The 19,207-nt window shown below is 33.8% G+C and overlaps 1 protein-coding gene across 1 annotated transcript in view; it reads right to left on the reverse strand.

The window, feature by feature from the left end:
• The window catches only part of LOC132738333 (kinetochore-associated protein 1-like), a 54,954-nt gene extending 35,747 nt beyond the window's left edge, over window positions 1-19,207 (reverse strand). Inside the window, exons 1-15 of the mRNA XM_060725819.1 lie at window positions 19,125-19,207; window positions 12,513-12,637; window positions 12,018-12,123; window positions 11,674-11,789; window positions 11,057-11,117; window positions 10,090-10,110; window positions 9,247-9,321; window positions 5,672-5,784; window positions 4,140-4,227; window positions 3,307-3,371; window positions 2,926-3,035; window positions 2,417-2,599; window positions 2,065-2,127; window positions 1,665-1,740; window positions 1,007-1,132 (exon numbers count right to left, since the gene is read on the reverse strand). Of these exons, the coding sequence (XP_060581802.1) occupies window positions 1,007-1,132; window positions 1,665-1,740; window positions 2,065-2,127; window positions 2,417-2,599; window positions 2,926-3,035; window positions 3,307-3,371; window positions 4,140-4,227; window positions 5,672-5,784; window positions 9,247-9,321; window positions 10,090-10,110; window positions 11,057-11,117; window positions 11,674-11,789; window positions 12,018-12,123; window positions 12,513-12,635 (1,326 nt within the window). The 5' untranslated portion in view covers window positions 12,636-12,637; window positions 19,125-19,207. The remainder of the gene's footprint in view (window positions 1-1,006; window positions 1,133-1,664; window positions 1,741-2,064; window positions 2,128-2,416; window positions 2,600-2,925; window positions 3,036-3,306; window positions 3,372-4,139; window positions 4,228-5,671; window positions 5,785-9,246; window positions 9,322-10,089; window positions 10,111-11,056; window positions 11,118-11,673; window positions 11,790-12,017; window positions 12,124-12,512; window positions 12,638-19,124) is intronic.

Below are 19,207 nucleotides of genomic sequence, written 5' to 3' on the forward strand. Positions count from 1 at the left end.
ACATGTTTTAGTGTAACCTCATTTTTTGACAATTCTGAATGGCTAAATGATTTAAATTAATTTATGTCAACTATAAAGTTCTTCTAGTATTATTTTGTGTAAAAAAATATGTATACAGTGGTGGCCTATGGTTACGGAGGGTAATCCATTTTAACATTCATTGATGTATGTATATTAACTTTGAAGAAAGGTTGCAATCTTTTTTTTTCACTTTTATACCCCAAAAAAATCAAATTGTATTCAAGTTAGATATGTCAACTCATGTAAAAAAACTTTCATGAGGGTACCATTTCTGTCCACTTTCACATAACAAAGTTGCAATCGTTTTTTTTTCACTTTTATACCAAAAATAAATCGAATTTTAGTCTGGTTTAATAGGGCATCATTACCGTGTACGTATATATATGCAGTATTTTACAGTAGTGGAATGAATAGGAAAAATCGAGTACAGCTTGACACAGTGTGTAAGAGATTCATCCGATCGGCATTTATTTTAGCTAATATCTTCGAAAGGGAATCGACTTTTATAAGATTTAATGTTAAATAATTAACAAAAGAACAATTCATTCACATGTTTGGCTTAGAAACTGAGATTTTTTATGCCCTTTGCGAAATTTTAAGATTTCTGGCGAATGTGAAATCGCCGATGTTCGGGGTCGAAGTTTGGCAAAATATCGATGAAAAGCGTGCGTTTATTTTGGTTTTAGAATAAAATTCTTTTACTCTTCTACTTCTCAGTTCAAAATTTTTCTGAAAAGTTATTGGAGAAAGTTTTTTTTAACAGAATGGGTACATAATGATGATCTAAAAAAAAAAAAAAAAATCCTCGAAGGTGTAAAAATTTTTTAGAGTCGGGGCCATTTTCATGGGTCGGTCGGAGCACTACAAACAAACAATTTTTTATGGATGGCCTTGCTTGGAATTAATACTTTTCCCCGCATTTTTCTCTCCATATTAACAAAAATAGAAAGCCATGCTATAGAGATGATGATCATAAACAACATACAACAATTGTATCCAGACAGCTCCATAGCTGATTGATCATATCCTTCACTTGATCAGGTTCATATTTGCTGCAATTCCAGGGAGACAACTGATCTATCAGGTAATTAGCCTTCACTTTGTGAACTAGCTGTAACACAAAACAATCCTGTTAATCAAACTTCATCCTGTCATGTCATTGACCTGTCTTGTTTAGCTTTTCAAAACTTTTTTCATCAATCATTTAAAAGATTTGAATGCCAAAATTCTTAAATCAATCAATAACACCATATAAAGTCTTGTCACAGTCTCTAAACAAGAAGAAAAAAACTATCTTATAATAATAAGTATCCAAACACTCAACTACTTAAATTCCATTTCTCAACAAGGTGTACATATTTTTCTATTTCATAATTTTATTAAATTATTTAAATATAATTTGGGATTTGGTCCCATATTGCAGTGAGCAACATAATTTGTAAAAGATGTGCTTCTATCATTCAGATATAAGATCTAAGTGTTAAATACACCATTGCCAATAGAAAATCAAATTTAAGAAATGCTGTTAAAGCTTTTTTAACAGTTTTGCACTGAACCCTAAAAAATGGAATAATTTTACCCAAACATTTCTGCTTAGGTTAGTTCATTATAAATCAGATATCTATGAGCAATGTTTACATTACCTCAATGTTCAACTGGAATAGATTGGCAAACTTTTCAGCCTCTTCAAACTTGTTTTTCTGTAAAATTCTGTACAATCTAAAACAAATAATTTCAAAATAAATCAGTAACCGTTAAGATGAAAATCTGATATAAGTAAATATTCATAATTGTATCTCTAAATGGAAAGTTTAAAAGGACAATACAGGTGGCATACCTCCAAGGCATCTTGCTGGCACTATTTATAATAGTTTGCTGTAAATAAGAAATATTTCAAAGAACAAAAAGTCCATATAAGATTTAAAAGCTCAGAAATCTTATGATTTTTATGGTTGCTGAATAATACATGTAAAAGCCTATCTCTAACTTTGAAGCTTATTTATGTGTAATTATTAAGTTACAGAAGACAGACAAGAACAATACCTTGTTTTAGGATCTGTTTCATTCAAACATCGGAATCTTAAAGTAGTGAATGTACCTGGCTCGCTGAAAAATGTTAACATATTTTATTGTTAAATAATATTATATCAAGACTATATAATTATGTTAGTGTTGATACAGACACTGATTGAGGCTGGCTAAATCTTTACCAAATCTTGCCTAAATCTTGCTGAATAATGGACCAGTCATACTTTAACTATAAACAAATTCATTTAAGCTCAATTGAGAATAAAAGTTTTCAAATTATATCAATTACAAATGTAAATGTATTTTTGAATCTACCACCACTCAAACAATAAGAGTTAATATTACATATTTTAGTAACTTCACTTACTTATTATTTGAGCAGAATTCCGAAATGTACAAAGCATCTTGAAATGTGTTACACTTGGCAAGCTTACTAGGGGCAGATAACTGTAAATTATAGACAGTCTCCCAGTCTGGTAAGGTTTGAACCTTCAGGAAACATTCTCCATTCTCTGCCTCAGTCACTATAACTAACTTCATATCTCTCATACTGAAACAATCAATTGGTATTTCTATTAAACATTGTCATGCTAAAACATTTAAGTCAAAAAATCAAATCTGTGACAAAACCATCACAGGTTGAATCTATTTATAGTAAGCAAAGTATGTGCGCTCTCAAATGTGACACATGTACTTGTCCTGATATCAGTTTCTGAAATTTTAATAAAATAATTCTACAAAATCCAACAGCAAAATGTATACTAGTAAAATAAATGTGCATATAGATGGGGACTGCCATGAAGAGTAATGCTGCTAATATTCAGAAGGTAACCATTTTTTTCAGAAATCAGAGTTGAATATTGAGCAAAGTATTACCTGTTGTTCTGTGAAGTGTTGGTCTCCAGCAGGCAGAGGTCAGCGACTTTTACATCATTAAATGTTTTCACACAAATCATCATCTTAGCATCCCAGATACTCAGGCATTGCTACAACATATAGAATTGAGCTTAATGTTATAATTTATTGGAAAACAGTAGTCCTTTTTACACATCTACAAAGAAACCAAACCTCTAATAAGTTTATGTGGCAACTCTCTTAACTAACTGTCATAGAATAACAAAAGTGACCATACACATACATGGGCAATTTGTAGAACCACAGCCCTTCAATATACAGTATATACTACCTAAGTAGCATTCAAAACAGATATCACTCCAGTGGTTTTGGATAAATGGTTCAAAATAAAATAAAACTTACTTTAGTATCCAGTATAAAGATGTAATGACCATCGGAAGTACCCTTTCCAGCAAGTAAAGCCACTTCTGTTTTAATGAAAAAATATACAATTATCATCAATCTATAAAATAATGAAATAAAGCTTAATCTAATTACTTCATTGGCTGTAATCCAACCTTTACTCTGCGTATTTCTTAAATGCATATGACCATCTTTCAACCTCGATAAAACCATTCTTCATTTTTAGCAAAAATTTCAATAGTAAATACATCTGTGCCAAATAATCATAGTGTGCACTGGCTGCATGGGAAGTTTCTGTCGGCATGCTAAGGGTTATAATAAAAGTTACTTTATTTTTATAAAGATGAAAGTATTACCCAATTTGATGTTTTGAAACATGTTTATAGAAATAACTCCATCTATTAAACTTTATCAGTATAGCCTCAATTTGATATGGGCATCTTTTGTTATTGTTAAACTAATGTAATGGACCCTTATAACCTGTAGAAACAGAAATAATCCTCATTAGGTATTCCTCATCCGGCTCAATTTGTATCACGAACTTGGCATGTTCTTGTATCTAGAAATGTCAATTGTAATGTTACAATATCAGAAAGGTCTAATTGGGCAGTCAACAGAATAGTCTGATCATACTATGTAGTACACACTTCATACTTGTGGCATGGATAAGTTATTATTGTAAGAACTTGTTGCCCAACCCATTTGCATTTTGATAAATACTCATTATTTGTATGATATGTTTGTAAACATGTATTTAATGCAATAAAATATGTTTAAACTAAGTTATTATCATAGCTAATATTCAGGAAGTTCAACAAATTTAAGATAAATACCTTCATTAAAAGGGCTATCAGCTTCATCTTGCAGGTCAATACTGCCTTGTCTGTAACTCCACTTACATAAAATACTATCACCACTCCCCTGTAAAATAATTCATGTGTATTAATTATACCTCACTTCTATGATACTAAAACTACATATTGACTGTGATGAAAATGTTTTGACACATCCAAAAATCGCTACTATAATGCCTTATATCAACAACACTATTATACCTTATAGACAGACTTCATTGATTTCCAAGTTAATAATGTGAAAACATGCTTAACAGAGATATTACACTGGTATGGATGGAGATGTCAGCATCCATGTAAGTATATTAAAGCTTTTAATGAGTCTTAATTCAAGCAGAATCAGTTACTCTTAATATAAAGGTCATGCAAAGTAAGACACACCTGTACTCAACCTGGCCATAAAGTATCATCAAGTAATTTCAGCTTTAGTAACATGCAATTAATTGATAGATCCCTATTCTGACCTTTTATTTGAATAACAATAGATTCAACCACAAACATTAACATGTGCTCTTTTGTTAACAAATATGTTGTCAGGGCTGCCAACAGCAAATTGCAAAATCAGAGGAAAATACGCCGGGGGTCAAGGGGGCTGCGCAAGCTCCCTTTGCGGATCCAGGGCTCCCGTAAGCTCCTGGATTCTGATGATTTGGTATGCCCTAAAATCAATTTCCTGGACTCTAAATTTGACTTCCTTGGTTGCCTTTAAAGCCATTCAGAGACACTTTAGTTGGACTTCAGGTTTTCATCAGCCCTCAAAACAAATATCCAACATTTTGACGCATTTTGACAACAGACAAGAGCTACAATGTAAACTGTAATTTGATTGGTTATTCTAAAATAGAATGCCGGAAAAGACTCGATTTGACCAATGAGAAAAGCGCTTACAGACGTACCATAGGCGGCTAGGGTAACGATAAAAGCCGAAGCGTGCCGGTTTTTGGGTACTGTATAAAATATGACGAATGAATTTATTGTCTTTGTCGAATTTACATGGATCTCAAAAATGACCCAGAAGCTCACGAAATCCGCGGATTTTCGCGAATCCGCGGAAAATCGGCAGCCCTCAAGGGTTTTCATCAGCCCTCAAAACAAATATCCGACATTTTGACGCATTTTGACAAGAGCGACAATGTAAACTGTAATTTGATTGGTTATTTTAAAATAGAATGCCGGAAAAGACTCAATTTGACCAATGAGAAAAGCGCTTACAGACGTACTATAGGCGGCTAGCGTAACGATAAAAGCCGAAGCGTGCCGGTTTTTGGGTACTGTATAAAATATGACGAATGAACTTATTGTCTTTGTCGAATTTACATCGATCTCAAAAATGACCCAGGAGCTCATGAAATCCGCGGATTTCCGCGAATCCGTGGAAAATCGGCAGCCCTCGTTGTGGTGAAATTCTTATTGTATCCACTAATCTGATAATTAGAATTGGACAGGTCAGGAATCTATGCATTGTAAATACTGACCTAAAAACTAATTTCTACACTCATATATAAACATACCAATGTAAATATGTAGTCTCCCATGACAATGGCATCATTAACAGATGAATGATGAGATTTGGTACTGGCCATTTTTACACTGTTTGCTACTGTGTCACCTATATTCTCTAACCCTGAAAAATAGAAAAATGTTTTCAACATGATACTTAACTTTTACCCTCCATTTGTGTAATAGACACGCAGTACTTTGAGTTTGGAATAATTTATTGTTGAACAAAGTGATGCCAATATTAAAATGCTACAAAACAAGAGGGCCATGATGGCCCTGAGGTCGCTCACCTCTATATATAGCCCCCCCCCCCACACACACACCCATAAGAAGATGTTTCATGCTAAACATCTAAGCTCTAGCTCATTGGGCTTTTTAAAAGAAGATTTTTTTAAGTTTTAACTATACACATATAGTTAAAAACAATGACACCCCTGGGGCAGGGCCAGTTTTGCCCCCAGGGCTTTTATTTGAACAAACTTTGTAGACACTTACTAGAAGATGTTTCATGCTTTATATCTAAACTCTAGCTATTTAGGTTTTTTCAAAGAAGATTTTAAGTTTTTGCTATAGACATATTAGGAAAATCAATGACCCCCGGGGTGGGGCCAATGTTGACCCCAGGGCTTTTATCTGAACAAACTTTGTAGCCACTCACTAGAAGATGTTTTATGCTTAATATCTAATCTCTAGCTATTTGGGTTTTCTCAAAGATTTTAAGTTTTTGCTATACACATATAAGGAAAATCAATGACCCCCGGGGTGGGGCCAATTTTGACCCCAGGGCTTTTATTTGAACAAACTTGGTAGACACCTATTAGAACATGTTTGATGCTAAATATCTTAGCTCTAGCTCTTTGAGTTCTTTAAAAGAAGATTTTTTAAGTTTTTACTATATGCATATAGGGAAAATCAATGACCCCCTGGGGCGGGGCCAATTTTGACCCCAGGGCTTTTATTTGAACAAACTTGGTAGACACCCATAAGAAGATGTTTCATGCTAAACATCTAAGCTCTAGCTCATTGGGCTTTTTAAAAAAAATTTTTTAAATTTTTTTACTATACACATATAGTTAAAAACAATGACACCCCTGGGGCGGGGCCAGTTTTGACCCCAGGGCTTTTATTTGAACAAACTTTGTAGACACTTACTAGAAGATAATTCATGCTTAATATCTAAACTCTAGCTATTTGGGTTTTTTTACAAAGAAGATTTTAAGTTTTTGCTATATGCATATAGGGAAAATCAATGACCCCCTGGGGCGGGGCCAATTTTGACCCCAGGGCTTTTATTTGAACAAACTTGGTAGACACCCATAAGAAGATGTTTCATGCTAAACATCTAAGCTCTAGCTCATTGGGCTTTTTAAAAGAAGATTTTTTTAAGTTTTTACTATACACATATAGTTAAAAACAATGACACCCCTGGGGCGGGGCCAGTTTTGAACCCAGGGCTTTTATTTGAACAAGCTTTGTAGACAATCACTAGAAGATGTTTCATGCTTAATATCTAATCTCTAGCTATTTGGGTTTTTTCAAAGAAGATTTTTTAACTTTTTGCTATACACATATAAGGAAAATCAATGACCCCCGGGGCGGGGCCAATTTTGACCCCAGGGCTTTTATTTGAACAAACTTGGTAGACACTCATTAGAACATGTTTGATGCTAAATATTTTAGCTCTAGCTCTTTGAGTTCTTTAAAAGAAGATTTTTTAAGTTTTTACTATATGCATATAGGGAAAATCAATGACCCCCTGGGGCGGGGCCAATTTTGACCCCAGGGCTTTTATTTGAACAAACTTGGTAGACACCCATAAGAAGATGTTTCATGCTAAACATCTAAGCTCTAGCTCATTGGGCTTTTTAAAAGAAATTTTTTTAATTTTTTTACTATACACATATACAATGTAGTTAAAAACAATGACACCCCTGGGGCGGGGCCAGTTTTGACCCCAGGGCTTTTATTTGAACAAACTTTGTAGACCCTTACTAGAAGATAATTCATGCTTAATATCTAAACTCTAGCTATTTGGGTTTTTTACAAAGAAGATTTTAAGTTTTTGCTATATGTATATAGGGAAAATCAATTACCCCCTGGGGCAGGGCCAATTTTGACCCCAGGGCTTTTATTTGAACAAACTTGGTAGACACCCATAAGAAGATGTTTCATGCTAAACATCTAAGCTCTAGCTCATTGGGCTTTTTAAAAGAAGATTTTTTTAAGTTTTTACTATACACATATAGTTAAAAACAATGACACCCCTGGGGCGGGGCCAGTTTTGACCCCAGGGCTTTTATTTGAACAAACTTTGTAGACAATCACTAGAAGATGTTTCATGCTTAATATCTAATCTCTAGCTATTTGGGTTTTTTCAAAGAAGATTTTTTAACTTTTTGCTATACACATATAAGGAAAATCAATGACCCCCGGGGCGGGGCCAATTTTGACCCCAGGGCTTTTATTTGAACAAACTTGGTAGACACCTATTAGAACATGTTTGATGCTAAATATTTTAGCTCTAGCTCTTTGAGTTCTTTAAAAGAAGATTTTTTAAGTTTTTACTATATGCATATAGGGAAAATCAATGACCCCCTGGGGCGGGGCCAATTTTGACCCCAGGGCTTTTATTTGAACAAACTTGGTAGACTCTCGTTAGAACATGTTTCATGCTAAATATCTTAGCTCTAGCTCTTTGGGTTCTTTAAAAGAAGATTTTTTTAAGGTTTTACTATATGCATATAGGGAAAATCAATGACCCCCTGGGGCGGGGCCAATTTTGACCCCAGTGCTTTCATTTGAACAAACTTGGTAGACACTCACTAGAAGATGTTTCATGCCAAATATCTAAGCTCTAGCTCTTAGGGTTTTTTAAAAGAAGATATTTAAAGTTTTTTTCTTTCGGTTGCCATGGCAACCAGAGTTCTGCATGGAATTAAATTCTTTGAACAATTTTTAAAGGTGACCACCAAAGGAACATTTGTGTGAAGTTTGGATGAAATTGGCCAAGTGGTTTATGAGGAGATGTCATTTAAAGTAAAAGTTTACGGACGACGGACGGACGCCGGACGAAAAGCGATCACAAAAGCTCACCCTGTCACTTTGTGACAGGTGAGCTAAAAATTACACAGCTGTGTGACGCTATAGCTCAGTTAGTTAGACCACTGACTGTCACTCCTGAGGTTCCGGGTTTGATCCTGGGTATCACCCTTGGGATTTTAAGAAACACTATCAGTGTTTCCCACCTACCTAGAGGTATACTGGTACGAAACCCAGGTAATCCTGGCATGTATCAGTGCTATACACTGGTCATGTAAAAGAACCAAAGGATCTATTCAATAAGAGCTAGGGACTGGTTCCCAGATTCCCTTGTATCTCATAGCTGTCTCTAGTGTCTGCTGAGGTGAGGAAATAAGTGCTAGCACTTTCGTAGGCTATCCTTTACCGTCCGGTCTAAAGAAAATCAAATCAATCAATCAGTCAGTTTTGAAATTTGCACACAAAGTTGAACGCTGGTCTAATTTATATTGATGGGTCAGTAAAGAGGAGCTAAAAGTCTTTGTAAATTCAGTTCAAAATATCTGACCTTGTTTAAATATCTGGACATCGGGGAAAACAATAAGTTGTCCATCAACAGTCAGTATAATCAGTTCAGCAGTCCCTACAAAATAAAACTTAATTACTCAAAGCATAAATACTTTTATGTAAATGCATTTAATATTTGAATTATGATTATACATGTATTTGATAATAAAATAAAATTAAGTCAGGCAACAAATAATAAATTACCAATAATTCCTTGTCTCAGGTAGATGAGTTTCTGTGAATTCAAGCTGTTGCCAACCATGTACATCAATATAATCATAAAGTTTTAAAAAAAATCTATAATTCTGCTAAAAATTATCAAATCATAAATCTTGGCAATATGTGTTAATAATTAACAAAATCTGCTAATATGTGGCATGGTACATGTCAATCACACTGTTAAAAATTGGTTTAAATCCCTTGAGAAATATATGCATTGAACATTGAGGATATTGTAAATGCCTAGCCACCCATGGACCTTCATCTAGTTAAAAATTGATGAGATGTCAGTATAATGTATATACCTCTACAACACAACCCTAGCCTGCACAAAACTAGTGTTTGGTGGTTAGTGATGTGACTAATATACAAATGTTTGCTATATATATATCAATGTAAATGATTATATTGGCTACTCAGATATACAAAACCAGTCCACCAGTAAATTAGAGTAATGAAATACATGTACAAATGCTTAAATAATAAATAAAGGATTCCACTCAAAGAAAGAGACGGAAACAGTTGTATATTATTTAGCATAGATATGATGCACTTCCACATACTTCATGCCAGCATTATTTACTCATGAGAAGCTGTTATATATCTGTATACATATTAAACTTACCTTCATTATCCATATATGGATCTGAGTAAACAAACACTAATTTTTTTATTCAACCATCATATCACATGAACAGTCAAAAACATTCCAAACAAAATAACATAATACTTGCCATAAAAGTAAATATCAACAATAGAAATCTACCTTTTTTTCGCAAGTAGATATACATGAAATACAGTAACATGTAGTTTGTATAAAGTAGAAAGTTTCATAGTAGTAAAAATGTGATATTAATAATATAAAGATTCATAATGGAAATATAGACATTTTCAACAACAAATATATAGACGAGACATGTTACGATTGACTTTTATTTAATTAGCACTTGCAAATTTAACTTAATTAATTTATTAATTTAATTTAAGTATACAGTTTTATATAAAGTACTGGCCAGGCAAAACCCACAAATTTGGCAGTATACAGCGACCAAGGCTATCTCTAAGACCATCGGCCTTTGCGAAATTTCACAGTATGGTTAAGGCAACTGTGGTGACCATGCAAAAAGCGCAGATTTCTCGTGTCAGGTACATGTACTGCACAATCTATTCTCATTGTACCTTATAAAGTATTATAGTTATTACAAGAGTATCTTGATATGGAACTTGTATTTGACTCAAGTAGAATTTAGTAAGCTATAACATAGTATCTGACAAGGCACATTAGGGCTTGAGTGTGATCCATACTTGCAACAGAGAACCAAAGACAAGTTACAGATCAAGATACTCCAATAATAACCATTTTACTATATACCTTGTTAAATTTTAAATTATGTTTCAACCATACATATAGTAAGCATAACGCCAGCAACATCATACCAGATCACACCTAAGTGTGATACTTAGTTCTATTCTGCTTAGGTAGTGTTTGTGCATGTAATACATGCAATATGTATAGGTATATAATAAATCTTGTTCTCTGTATTTAAATAAGTAGCATCATTTGTCTTTTTTTCAGTTTATATGGTTCTTACCTGAGAATAAAATTCTTTTAAATGATCTGCCATTTACTTGTCTTTCTTCAGGGACAAGAGTCTGAAATCATACAAACTTGTTCATCACTTTCATTTATCATTTTATCATTGTTCAAAGACATGTCACTTAATAGAAAATTTATCAACAAAATCAAAATTCTTACATATCATACACTTATTCATTTTCAACAAAGTACAGTTTTACTGTTTACCTTTCTTCTGTTTACCATTAAATGACCTCGATCATCAGATTCATCCAGCAGGGTATTTCGGGTAAAAACTATGAGTTGTTGTTTATACAGATTTTGCTAGTTCATGTAAATAATATTACATGCCAAACAGTAACTGTGTATTGAATAAAATAAGGCTGTCACAAAATGGTCTCCCAAATTTTTCTTGAGGGAGAAGTTACTACTGCCTACAGCCTACAAATTTACACAAGGATAAGCCTTGTATATGTCTCATATCTGGAACACAAAAATACAAAAAAAAATAAAAAAGATAAATGAAAAAATAATAGGGATTAAAAAAGAATACAAGACTGACTCTAAAAATATATAGACATTTCAATTTTATTGTAAAGATTAAAAGTTGTTAATGAAAATAGAAAATCTTACTAAAGAGAAGACGATTTCTGTGGATTCCGCATCAAGAATGAACAGCATTCCCCCTGTCAGTCCCATCACCAATAAACTTCCATCCGGACTCCATTCCATCTCTTCTATATCACTGTCTAATAATATTCAAGTAATCAACTTTACAGGACTTAACCTTTATTCAAACTAAATTTGTGAGTTGGACTAATGTTCTGGAATATAAACAACCTATTGCTAAGTTATAAGGATTTCAACTGCAATATCTCAAATGTTTTATGCTAATCACAATTTTTTTACACCAGCAATTTAATTGAAAAGAATGTTATCAAATAAATGCATGCAGCTTATAAATCAATTTGTCTTACCGAAGCTAAGCGTAGATGAGGCTTGAAGAATTAGAGTTTTCTCCACCGCCAGACTTGTTAAATCTCCAAACACACATGCTGCATTAACAGGCAGACTTGTGTTGTCCTAAAAAAACATATACAATGTACTTTATCTATTCATATACATGTTTATTTTATCTTTATCTATTCATGTTAATTATCGATTCATATTAATTTCTTTAAGTGTTTTAAAGATAATGTACAACATTATTTTGGCTACAAGATAACCACTAATTAGCCTAATTAACTACCTTGACTTAATTGTAAATTAATAATTTCAAAATTTTTGTTTAGGCCTGCACAATACAGATTTTTTTTGGCTAATTTATTTTTATAGATATAAATGGATGGAATATGTATGTTCTGTTTAAAGCTCCGTCACACTTGTAACAAGAGCATGACTCAAAAGCATTTAATTCACTCTCATGTCTTATATTCACCTATGCTATTTATAGAACGCCATCATCGACTTACCTGATTTTGGCAAGACACAGTTGCTACAGTATCAACCTGATAAAGTGCTGTCCCCGTTTCCTTTCTCGGACCAAAATTAGCTGTCTCATCTCCACCAAAGTCTGTTTCAATTATATCCCACATTTCTTAAAAAAAAAAAAATATTATGTCACAGGGCACTCATTTGGACGATTTTATTTTTTGGCTGAATATTGGCCAAATTCCTATCCTAAAATAATATAGTTTTTCCCCTTTTTGAGAAAAAAAAATCTTGAAAAAAATAAAACCAGAAGGAAAACCACAAAGTTACTCGTCGGCTGGGCATTATATCAGTGAATATTTTAATAATACACCAGGTTTTAAGTGCTGGAAATTGAGAACCGCTCAAAGCGGTGCTAAGGGGTATGAAGGATGTTGCATTTTTTGTTATCGCTTCTGTACGGACTCAATCAAACCAAGTCTGCAGTTTTCATGTTATTTTAATTGATTAATGCTTCCGAGGGATTAGTCCTTTAAATACGACGCTGTTTTGAGGTACAGTACTGGACACGCGAAACCCGCACAATTCGCGTATTCGCGGCGAACTCTCATGCTTTATAACGCGAGCGAATTCGCGGCAACGTGAGACAATCGCCGCGAATTCAACTCGCGGCGATTTTGCCGTGAACATTTGCCGCGATTCGCGGGGAATAATACATGTTCATTTGTATAATAAATGTAGATCTATTTATAAGTGTAGTCTGTGAACTTGAAACCAGATATACATGTACAAGTACGAAAATTAATTAGTAGATCTACATGAAGTTGTATCAAGAAAATCTTGTAATTTGCTAAAATGCCCTTTCTCTATTTATCTTTGATGCCAACAGCAAATATAAATAACCACGGCGAAATCAAATAACACCGTTAAAAACTTTCCGTGAATGGCGGAATCATGACCTCAATGTATAAATGCGACGCAGTACAAGTATGCGGCTCCATCTGCAGGTAAATAGTGTGAATGTACACGTGTAAAACTATTTTTAGGGGGGGGGGGGGTACATATTGAGTTTAAAGTAGAGATATAAATATAATATATGTGTAAAAAGATATTTAGTTACATAAAAAGATACATAATTGATCCGACATTAACTTGTTCATTTCTAAATGTAGTGGATCACCGGGACATTTCGTTCTCTCGGGTGATCATTACTCAATTTATAAAAAATAATACACGCAAGATTTGTCTGCTATAATTTCTGAATGGCGGATATTTGCACCCCTGTTTTAAAAATGTTAAAATATTTAATTGTTAGTTACCGAAAATTATCGCCGATTGTTGAAATTCCATAGCGCTAAAAGACACAAAAACACTCGCGCAAAAAGAAGCATCCATAAATAAAAGGAATATAATGTTTCCATTGTTAAATAATAAATACAAAATTTACACACGAAATGACCTCTGACAAATGACTGGTCGGCTCTTCTGAAGAATCCGTGAATCTTTGATGTTTACACACCTGTAGTTGTTGCCGAATCATCAAAGAAATGCCGACACTCGATTGACTTCCACCTCTTTTTTATATATCAGAAAAAACTGTCATTTCTTTTTGTCAAGGAATGATTACACATGTTTAATTATTGCTCAAGTAAAAAAAATGTTGGATATTGATTGTGTCAATTATTGACATATTATTAATCGTAAGTGCATTTTGATTGTGATATTTTATTTACATTTTAATGATCTTGAAGATATTGTGCAATACTTGTGTCTGCTATCAAAACAATAATGCATATGAAAGGATATTTTTTTCGGTCAATTTTATGACCACGCTTCTACCAGAAATGTTTTATTGCATGGGCTTATAGTATTTAATCAGTGTCGTCAGTCATAAACAAACGAACATGTACCCCAAAGCACATTAAAATTACCACATGGTAAACTAGTGACCATATAAATGCTTTACAAATATTCATTAATTTGAAAAAAAATTTTTAATCCCATTTCCACACCTTAATTTGATACGTGCTATTATTAGTTAATTCAACTTAATTGCCGCGCGCATGCAGTACTGCGTGACGTAAGGTTATTATCCTTCCCTGGTTGGTCGCTATTTATGTAAATACTTTAAATAGTAACACCCTAATTTTATGCACAGAATGCCCTCATGAATGATCACTCGTTACTTTACATATTAAATGTATGATTTAACTCCGATTTTATTTTTGTTTTCGAGGGAATTTTTTGGGTCAAATGCCCTGGCTGATTTGGCGGGAATAAAAAAAAATCTGTTTTGCATCTTGCTACTCATCACCTACTCATGCACCTGGCATTTTTTACTCGTGAAATTGAAGGTAAAGAATGTCAATTTAAGTGATAAAACTTTTACAATTTTCAACAATCATAATTAGCGTATTAGACGTAATAATTAGTTACACCTGTGAATCGGTGCTAAATGTCGCTTTGCATTGTTCTAAAAATAGAATATGTGCGAAAGTAAACAATGGATTTTAATTACATTTGTATTATTATCAAAATAACAATTGGACAATTTGTTATCGTGCGTTCTTTGATGTAGTACCAATTACCTTTTGTAATTTCAATCTCGTTTTATTGTTTACAAATTATTTATTAATACAATTATTGCTGAAGATTCGCCGTAAATTACGGCGATACATCGCGGCGATTTTTCGTGACCCGCCACGAAATTCGGCGAACTTGCACGCGGCGATGTTTTACCGCGAAGTGTCCCGTCGCGACATAGACTACACTCGCGGCATAACGCGACTTTTGCGGGTTTCGCGTGTCCAGTACTGTATTTTTCACTTCTTGGCAAAGCAGTCATATTAGAAATGCTCATAAACCCATTAAACCACAGAAGTCAGCATATAAATACATTAATTTTGAGCTGTACATGAACAAAAGTAAAACTGAAATACCTTTTAATAAAATAGCGAAACTGTCCCATACGAAAAATCAAGTTTAAATCCTTTTATTTAATTAAATTTCTTATACAGCCGATAAACAAATGGCTGTCGCACAGTGAGCGAAATCTGAATGGCTACATTAAACTGAATGCAAGCATTTAACTTTAAATAAGGCAAAAGTCTTAAACAATATAATTTTGAAACTAGAAATGTGTCATCATGCCACGGATGCCCCCGCATGCAGCCAAAATTTCAGATGTTATAATATTTAGTTCCAAATTTGTTTGCACAAATTATTGTTTTCATTTTAAGTTCAAAGCCCTTAAAACTTTTCAACGTTTACACAAACCATTTTCATACAATGTTCAAGGCACTGAAATTATTCAGTCTTAACCTTTTGAAAATAGCATATTTCATATTTGTAGCCAAAATAATGGCTACATACATTTCCACAAAAGTATGAGTGCTGAAACTGAAAGTTCAAATTTTTTCCAATATTCAAGAAAGATAAGTTTGTCCAAAATCATTGAACCATGACCAAATTCAAACTTAAACTGCTTATTCCTAAGATGTATCTATATTATTTTCAAAGTGAAAGGGACATAACTCTGACAAAAAATCATCGGACCATGACCAAATTCCAACTTGACCTGCCCATTCCTTTGACACATCCATATGTCAAATTTGAGTTGAATATGTAACACTGTTGGGTAGATAATGAACAGAAACTGTAAATTTCATATTATTTTCAAAGTGAAAGGGGCATTACTCTGCCAAAAGTCATTGAGCCATGACCAAATTCGAACTTTGCCTGGGCATTCCAAAAACATATCCATGTTGAATGTGTTGTACCGTTGGGGAGATAATGAACGGAAACTGAAAATTTCATATTATTTTCAAAGTGAAAGGGGCATTACTCTGCCAAAAATCATCGAACCATGACCAAATTCAAACTTGACCTGTATTTTCTCATGACATATCCATATGTCAAGTTTGAGTTGAATGTGTTGTACCGTTGGGGAGATAATGAACGGAAACTGAAAATTTCATATTATTTTCAAAGTAAAAGGGGCATAACTCTGCCAAAAATCATTGAACCATGACCAAATTCGAACTTGACTTGTATTTCGTCATGACATATCCATATATTAAGTTTAAGTCGAATGTGTTGTACCGTTGGGGAGATAATGAACGGAAACTGAAAATTTCATATTATTTTCAAAGTAAAAGGTGCATAACTCTGCCAAAAATCATCGAACCATGACCAAATTCGAACTTGACTTGTATTTCGTCATGACATATCCATATATTAAGTTTAAGTCGAATGTGTTGTACCGTTGGGGAGATAATGAACGGTAACTGAAAATTTCATATTATTTTCAAAGTAAAAGGTGCATAACTCTGCCAAAAATCATCGAACCATAACCAAATTCGACCTTGAACTGTATTTTCTCATGACATATTCATATGTCAAATTTGAGTTGAATGTGTTGTACTGTTGGGGAGATAATGAACAGAAACTGAAAATTTCGTATTATTTTCAAAGTAAAAGGGGCATAACTCTGCCAAAAATCATCGAACCATGACCAAATTCGAACTTGACCTGTATTTTCTCATGACATATCCATATCAAATTTGAGTTGAATATGTGCAACCGTTACTAAGATAATGAACGGAAACTGATGATGACGGAATGACAGAATGACGGAATGACGGAATGACGGAATGACGGAAGGACGGAATGACGGAAGGACGGAACAGGGTAACACTATATGCCCCGGCCATTACATGGCGGGGGCATAAAAAAATATTTTACCACGCATTGTCAGTGTGTAGGAATATATTTTTACATTCAAAAATTTGGGTTCAATCATTAACCTGTATGGCGGATAAGCACATACAGATTGTTGTACTTTAAATTGATAAATCCATTTACAGCGTCTGACATTACAAATCAGTTTCCTATTGCAGCACTGAGCAGTAAGAATTCAAAAGGCAAAACAACGTTTATTTTGTTTTCTATAGCATAAAATTTAATGTTTTTTGGTGATATTTCAACAAAAATCATGATATCTTTATCGGTTTTACTTGCTTCTGCCTCATTTTCTTCTTTAATTAATGAATAACAATAAGCGCCAGAAAGTTGAATGCATTTTAGGGTATCAAAGTTGGTCAAGAGCGTGGATTCTATTCGTTTTACTCAATCCTGAGAATATGAGAAACCCCGAGAATACAGGAAATAGGGATAACTGTAAACAGTTAAAATGATAAATTTCTGTTCTTAGATACAGGGAATGGCAATCTCCTGGATTATACCCCTATGTATATTTCAGAAGTAAAATTTGAATATAATGTACTTAATAAAATGGAATGAACAATATACATGTATATACCCCTAGTTTAGGAATCCCCATCTATTCCAGGATAAATACACCCATTGACAGTCTCTATATGAACTACATAAATAACCAAGGTAAATAGAGTGAAAAAACACGAGTTGTTTCCCTTAGGCCTAAAAAAAATACTGTTTTGTTCGGGTCTACCTAATAATATACGCCGACCCTACCGTTTTTTTCGTGTCAAAAAAAAAAAAAAAAAAAAAAAAAAATCGATGAAAATTACCGTATTATTGAGGTACGGTACGGTACAGGTTTTATCGCCGCTCTTAGTTACAAAATGGCGGATCACATCGTCAATATTTGTAAAACGGCATGTGATATTCACCAAACGGCAGAACGCCGAGACTTTAAGATTGTTACACCTAAAATATCTTTTGAAAACATAGAAGGGATGTATTTGTGCCACCCGGGAGGGATGTCAGAAATTTTCATATCTACATTTCAATATAACACAGTATACCACCATACCGGATCAGAACTGGGTACAAAGCCATGGGGGGGTTATAGAAGACGATGCTGACGTCTTGCGACCTCAACTCCAGTAAAGTAAAGTACTGGTGAATAATAAAAAAAAAAAAAAAAATCCGACCTACCATACCTATTCCTTGAGAGCATGTTACCCGAACAAAACAATTTTTTTTTTTTAGGCCTTAGCTTCGAGTAAAATCGATATCTCTAATGCAAAACAATGCAAATTTAGCCGTTTTTAAACCGCTAGTTTGGGGCTATTCAATGTTCGATTTTAAAATTTATTATACCAATGATAAGCTTGTGCTCTTAGCTTTGTCTCAGTATATATTTCAACACATTGTTTGACATTGAAGGTATTTAAATTTACGGTTAATCCTACCACAAGTCCGACCATTTTACATACGTTTTATACAGTGAGATACACAATCGGTTATCTTTACTCGCAATTCAACTGATAAGAAAAGCCTGTCGTCTGCTAGTTCGGGAACTGTCAATCCGTGTATTAAAGACCAGAGAACATTTTATTTTTGAAAATACTTAAAATATTTAATTGGCCTGAATCTTATCATGTCCTAATTTTGATAACCTAAAGGACGTTTTAATGATTATTTTCAAAGTGCGGCAAATCGTCCCTACTCTGGAGCGAAACGTCACTAAAGCGGGGCCAGTCATAATTTATGGGACGAATCGCCAGTGGGGCGAATCGTCATCAATACTTACAGCGATAATTTTTCCCAAAATGAAGAGGCTACGCCCACTTCCCAATAAATAGAGAAAACCAGGACTTATAAAGCCTTTATAAAGACATTGTCAGCTAGTACATATCAATAATATACGATTTTAATTACAGATTTACCTTCTGGATTTCAATTAAAACTCCCGCGTCCTCTGTCAAATCCGAAGGAATCCGAAAATTATTTGGAGTTCGACGGAAAAGGC

This window comes from Ruditapes philippinarum, unplaced genomic scaffold (assembly GCF_026571515.1).
Source record: "Ruditapes philippinarum isolate M1 unplaced genomic scaffold, ASM2657151v2 ctg195_1_1_1_1, whole genome shotgun sequence".
Lineage (NCBI taxonomy): Eukaryota > Metazoa > Mollusca > Bivalvia > Venerida > Veneridae > Ruditapes > Ruditapes philippinarum.